Source organism: Heterodontus francisci, chromosome 12 (genome assembly GCF_036365525.1).
Source record: "Heterodontus francisci isolate sHetFra1 chromosome 12, sHetFra1.hap1, whole genome shotgun sequence".
In the NCBI taxonomy this organism is placed as follows: domain Eukaryota; kingdom Metazoa; phylum Chordata; class Chondrichthyes; order Heterodontiformes; family Heterodontidae; genus Heterodontus; species Heterodontus francisci.
In genome coordinates this window covers 67122249-67129154 of record NC_090382.1, presented here as the reverse complement: position 1 = coordinate 67129154, position 6906 = coordinate 67122249, and the positions used below count along the sequence as shown (strand labels likewise).

Sequence of the window (6906 nt, the reverse complement as noted above, 5' to 3'; positions counted from 1 at the left end):
GTGTAAATATATTTGATATTCAATACTTACTTCTAATATATTGATCTGTATAATTACAATTGAACATTAATAGGGTTAGTGATGTTTATTGCCCAGTTTCACACTAGTTATAACACCGCTGCTGAAATGTTGTGCTACATGAATATAACAACTCTCAGATTACAGTAGCACCGAATTGTTTTTGCAAGTAGTAAAAGGCAACTGGTAGGGCAAGTACTGGCAATGTCTGTTAAACTCAGCATTAGAAAATAAAATACAAAAAAATGCATCAAATGTTACAATAAAGATTCCTTAATGTTACATTGTCATTTGCGTTGAATCTTGGAAACCCTCAAATGGCAGATCAGAAATATCTAGGTTCACAACTATCAAGAAATGCCTGCTAAAAATGGCTAACCTCTTCCACTAAACAATGAAATATGAATGTGCTTAACAGTAATATTTAATATCTCATGTACACATTTTACTGTACAAATGTTCAATGATTTAAAACATTTCTTATGCAAAGTGTGGCTCTGATTCAAATGACTTGAGCCAGGAATTATTGTTTATACATGTTTAGAACAAAGCAGCCCTTGCTTTACTCACGACGGAAAAGCATAGTTCTGAAAATTTTTACCACAATGGTTGTAGAATGCTATAAACAAACCACACGAAAGCCAAATAGTCTAAACTATATAACAAAGAATTTTATCTCTACATAATCCCAAATGACAAGGTCACAACTGACTGAAGATCTACAGAAAGAAAGCTGGGAAAAACCCAGAAAGAACAAAACAAGACCTTTACAGTGATTAGGGATCTAGAATGTGTGTAATACTTCCAACTTGCCAGCAACAGATAATCCACATGAATGCAACAGTCACTAGCAACCAGTAAGACATGTAAAACATTTTTATAGGTTGTATGACAAAAATAAAACAAACCAAATTATGTATATAGTGTTAATACTGTGATATTATAAAGTGCAGAATAATCTGTGCCTTTAGAATGTTCTAAAATATGGGATTAACCAAACAGGAAACGTAATCTGGAAGAGTTGGCCCCCATAAAATGTTGTCATTGACATGTCACTCACTCAGATTTCCACTTAACATTAATTCGACCCCTTCCCCCTACAAAGTAAGTAAATGCAATTTCCTCTTGTTACAGGTAACAGTAATTCAGGCAATAGCTTGCTACATGAATGCACTCACATTAAAAGTTCCCTATCAATTGTTAATTATGTACCATCTGATAGAATGCATATAATTTGACAACTAATCTAAATACATTAAATACCAGTAACTCACATTCACAGTTAAGAGCAAAATTATCATAACCTAACTTAAAATGTGCTACTTGCATTGTTAATCATAGGTTAACACTTGTCTGTAAAAATCAAACAACTTTGCAGTTCATTTAAATGCCTTTTTTAATAATTTGCTTCATGTTCACAGAAGTTCCACTGACCAGTTTTATATGTTTAAGGTCCAGATGCAATGCATATTGTATAAAAGAGAGCACTTCTTAATAGTTTTACCTTGCATGAATAAACCTATGTACCTTTTAACTCTACAGACTTCTGCATTACATTTAACAAAGCTCAGACACACAGCATGCCTAGCCCTCATATATACACATCTCTAATCACAGGTATATAGGGTGTCAAATATACTATAACCTCCGTATAATGTTTGAAATTTGGTAACAAAATGAGAAAACTAAAAATATTATTTACGTGTTCTTCTAAAATATCTCTCATTTTGTGCTAAGTCAAATGTTAGCTCACATGAAAAGGACTTATTTCATTATAATTCAGCATATTATCTGACGATTGCAAACACTTTTAATAGCTTGAACGTGTACAAAAGTCTTGGTTAATTAGGGAAATAAACACTCAGTTTTTTTTATCAAGTAGGAAACACAGTTCATAATGTTATTACTTAGCAGCTGCTTACGGTTTACACGGTTGATAAGTGGACGAACATCCAGCGATGGGTGACAAGTCGAACTGTCAGTTGTGGAGGTTTGGTGGGTGGTGCTCCCTCGTAGTTAAACAGTTACAGTTTTACAGGAAGTGTTTTTTTTATTACAGTTTTATCAGTCTTCCTCCCCATCATCTCCGGGAGCTTCTTCTTGCTGTTCAGATCTTTTCTCCCGCTGTCTCTCCTGTATTTTCTTCATCTCCTCTGCGTATTTACTGAAAGTATTTCCAAACTTGGCCCACACTTTGTACGGTATCGTGATAGAATTGCGGTATGATGGTTTCACCTCACTTACTCTCATAAAAACGCCATACTTGTTTGACCCAACGTCAAAGAAAAATCGCTTGTTGTCCACAGTGAGAGATGTCCCTTCTGGCAGCTCAGTGGGTTCCTCTTCGATGCCATAATCGTCGATGAGTTTAGCGAGTGCATCACGAAATTCAATCAGCCCCTGAGCGGGTAGGGCGATAGTCTGACCCTGCGAGCCAAGGCCATGTCCCCGGTTCACGGTCTGGCGGATCCGTAGGAACCGGCCCCGCTGGTTCTCTTTTAAATCCATGTAATATTTGCGGTTTTCCCGCACCAAGAATTCACTTTTCAGAGCTCGCCTCGGCTCGTCCGTCTGCATGTCTGGGTTACTGGGGCCGAGTTGTGCGTAATGTTCGATGAAATCGCCCAGGTAGTCGCGGAACTCCACAGCAACAGACATGGAGAGAGTTAGGCGACTTTTATTGCCTCCTGCTCCCACCTCCGCTATCTTCAGGAAACGGCCTTTGACATTCTGCTTCACATCCAGATAGAAGCGCTTGTTCTGAATGTCCACCCTCTTGGACGCCAGTTCCTGCGTCTCCTGCTGCAGCTGCTGCAAGCTCGAGCTGACCGCCCCTTGCTCGCTTCCACTGTCTCTATCCGCCATGATGGTAGCCTTCTTCCAAACTCCCAGCAGCCGGCGATCTCGCGAGACTGCAGCAAGGGAGGAGACATTTCGTTAGAGCTGCTCTCATTGGTGGAGATCGCCTGAAAATCGCGCCGACTACCAATCACTAGTTCCTTTACAAGCTCTCTACCTCCCGGTCTGCCTCCAACTGCTCAAGTATCGCAGAAAGCAGCTGATGTCTGCCCTCGACAAAGTGAGACATTGAGCACCCATAATATGGGTAAAGTGATGGGACAGGATATTGTCCCCGTTCCATTACAACTAGCATTTTTAATCATTCCCATTTCTCTACCATAGCTATTGAAAGTCTCCCACATCAATCACCTAACATGCTAATTTTGCAATAGGTATTTATTATTTGATAATTAAGCCAATTTTGATAAACATTCAGGCTCAACAAATGTTGAAACATAAACACAATGCGAAATATAATGCAACTATGTTATTGTAGTACATATAAATAACAGCAGTTGATAACCAAAATGGCTGCATTCTCTAATAAAGGCATAAATCGATTACATACATATTATATAGTAAATAAATTAGTGGCACTTCATGTGTTGGAGTGACACTTCATCACAATAATAGGATCATAGGAAATAGGAGCAGGAATAGGCCATTCGACCTGTCGAGCCTGCTCTGCCATTCAAACAGATCATGGCAGATTATTTGCCTCATCTAGTAGCTATTTTGTTTTACACATGAAATATTTGGCATATCTCAAACCAAACTACAGTAACAGTCTTTCCCTTTTACCACAAACTGGAAAACAATCAAGAAAATTCAAATTGCAAGATTGCAATTTTCCTTTTTACTGTTAATCAAGTTGATTTAAATGGGGAAATATAAAGAGTCATCCCAAGTTACTATATATCTTCACAACAAATTTGCAACCCTTCCTCATAATTGAAATATGCACCTTTATCTGATAATTAGACAATATTTTACGTGAAATTGCAGTAAACGAATGGCAGTAGACTGCGTTTTTATTTTCACGATGATAAGTGTCAAGGTGCAATAATAGAATTTATCATATTTGATGAGTTATCCCATATTGCAAGCAAATTGCATTTTCTACCATTAATTTTGATTATGACGGAACATCACGACATAGATGAATACGATCAACATATTATAAATGATGCTACAAAAATATAACTGCGAAGAAAAGTCTGGTAACACAAAATTGTGACCTTAATGTCCGTTTAGTAATGTTTACATATTATTTGTTAAAATAAAATGTAACAATAGTAGTTTGGGGTTTCAAGATTTTCAAGTCACTAAAATAGAAATCTTTACATACGTTATCTGGTCAATTATAAATAACGAGCTTAAATTTTTTGGCATTTCTTCAAGCATATCCTACTTACTAGAAACCATTACCTTCTCAATATTTCCATGATTAATAAAATAGGCAACATCATCTGTATTTCACGAAATGCTCCTGGAAATGAGCCTAACAGCTTGAAACTCAAAGAAAAACTGACACATTATAAAGCTTCAACGAAGGGGATTAATAACTAGGAATATTAATTTCGATTAATATTTGTATTAAAAGTAATGGAAATAGTCGTGTATGCAATCGCAAATTCATCAAAATCGATATATTCGTAGTTGACAGAGATCCAAATCGTCACAGGACAGTGCATTAATCAATTATTTTTATTTTCTACAACGAAAGTGAAGTTACACAAATAAATCTGGGTCTCTATTTTATATGGTGTGATTGAACTTTATCTGTGATTAATTAAGTAGTCATAATAATATTACATTTAGAAAAAGTACCTTGTATACTTGCTTCGTTTTCACTTGTTAGATGCGCGAGGATGTTGTTCGCTTTGGCTAAATACGGCAAATAAAATCACAAACCAGACGACAATCTATGTTGCACAGTTTCTGATTAAATATTCTAACATGTTAAAACCATAAACTTTTTCTCATTTTAGATAATCATTGGTATCTACTTTTAATAAAACGTTGCATTGCACAATTATCCCAGGAGATAACATGGTTTCTGCCGGGTAAGGGTTGTCTAATCATGATACTTCAGGCATCACGACTGTGTGGGGCAGTATTCATGGACCAGATGGTCTTCTCCTGGCTGTCACTTTCGTATGTTCGTATAATTTTGTAGTTTGAATTAATACGTTAACGTAAATGGAAACTAGATCAATTAGGAAAGATAACGGATTTGAAACAAAACGATCGCGGGTGTTTAGCAAAATAAACTTCTGGAAACACAAATTGTCCTGGTTAATATGCAATAATTAACAAAGTCATCTAAAGGGCTTTCGGAAAGACTAATTTCTACACTACACTACAGTTAACATTCTCAATTTTACCCACAGAATAAATCTTTGTTTCTAATTTACATCAAATCCAAACGGAAAATATGCTTTAAAAATCTCGTGAAGAGATTCGCCGGTCATTTGGAATAATTTTATCTAAACTTATCGGAAACGAAATCATTCAAACTCAAATAAGAAAACAATACGAAATATTTCCATTCAACCTTATTTTTAATAACGGATTTATTTATTTCAGATAACATGTACAGCATTTGTACTAATTAACTTAAGACTTACGCCTTCAGATGATCGTGACTCCGTTTATTTTTTCATTTAGTCGGCAATATCCACGTTGAATGGAAAGGTTGATCTTTTTTAAATAATTTAGTTACTTAAAGCGTTAACATTAACATAATTCAATTTGCCACCTTTAATCCCTAAATTTTTCACTTGATTTCCGTGAATTGACAAAAGTTAGAATTTTGCAATGACCAAAGCATTATCAGAATATTAACCTCCCCGCGTCGATCAGAACTTTGTTTCATTGTAAAGAATAGATCAGATAAAAGAACGTGCCCAAACTATTCCAAGTCAGACAATGTATTAACTATGTCAGTAATGCGCTGTGCTTCATTGTAAAATATTGAGCCAACGTTGGGTTCGCTCAAGGGATAAGTACACTGGAAATCGGTTGTTCTTCTCCAGCAGTATTTAATAAAGCCAAACTGATCTGTTGCATAATTTGACTCTGATGAGGAACCTCAGTTTTATATTTTGCAGAGAGCGAACATTTAGTACAGTTTTTGCAATGTTAAAAGAGTTGCCAGCATTGTCACTTAGATAAATGTAAGTTCTTTCTTTTGTGAAAAAAATTAACATTTTTGGCCCTCAAGAGAAGTTAAGAAAATGATGTTTTTCACTGTTTTAAGACGAAGGTTTCGTAGCTTTATTTGAATGTTTATCTTACAGTGAGCTCTCCGCTAATGTACTAACAACATAAAACTCTAATGTAATTACCCCAATTTATTAAAACGATGCACGGGTTGTTTTCAAAATGCTACAATATCATCAGAATAAGTGGTGTACTTTTTTTGTCTAACAGTCGAATATACAATTCGACAGAAAGTTCTTTTTAATTAATAGTCCATTTGAAAAGTGTATGATATTTTTCAAAATAGATCATCTGTAAATAACGAGAAGAGTAGTCAGTCTTTTTTTTGACTTGCATAAAACGCGCTTCAAAATAATCGAATGAAAAGCCCGCGTTACTTTCAATTGTTTGAAAATGGGCCTTTTTTATCTACTTAAAGTAACAAATTTAAGTTTAATGTTTAATTAGCAATTTCTATAAGCGACTGCTCATACCAGTCCCTGAAAAGACAAGCAGAGTGTATAGTTTTTCTACTAGAGCTTTATAAAGGCAGGTTCCTCAATCACAATGCCCTTGAGGTACGTTATAAAGCATATTTGCACGTTAGATACTATAATCTAAAGAAAAGAAATAAAGATAAAAGTTATACATGTCACCCTTTACACCCTGAAACCACTTGAAAAAGTCCTATAGCTTGGAAATTGCTTTTTGGTACTTAGCAAGATAGATTTCTCATGGTTTCTCATTGACGCGTAAGAGAAGTGCACACACGATGATAGGTATCTTCGCCACCGAGTACAGAATAAGTTAATATGGTGCATTTTTAGAATAGCCGCAGATACC

At 35.6% G+C, this 6906-nt stretch overlaps 1 protein-coding gene across 1 annotated transcript; it reads right to left on the bottom strand.

Moving 5' to 3' along the window:
* Positions 1-1396: 1396 nt before the first annotated feature.
* LOC137375895 (transcriptional activator protein Pur-alpha-like) lies at positions 1397-2928 on the bottom strand. The gene has a single exon (XM_068043544.1). It carries the CDS (start codon positions 2881-2883, stop codon positions 2083-2085), a length of 801 nt encoding a protein of 266 aa, XP_067899645.1. The 5' UTR covers positions 2884-2928; the 3' UTR covers positions 1397-2082.
* Positions 2929-6906: the final 3978 nt, after the last annotated feature.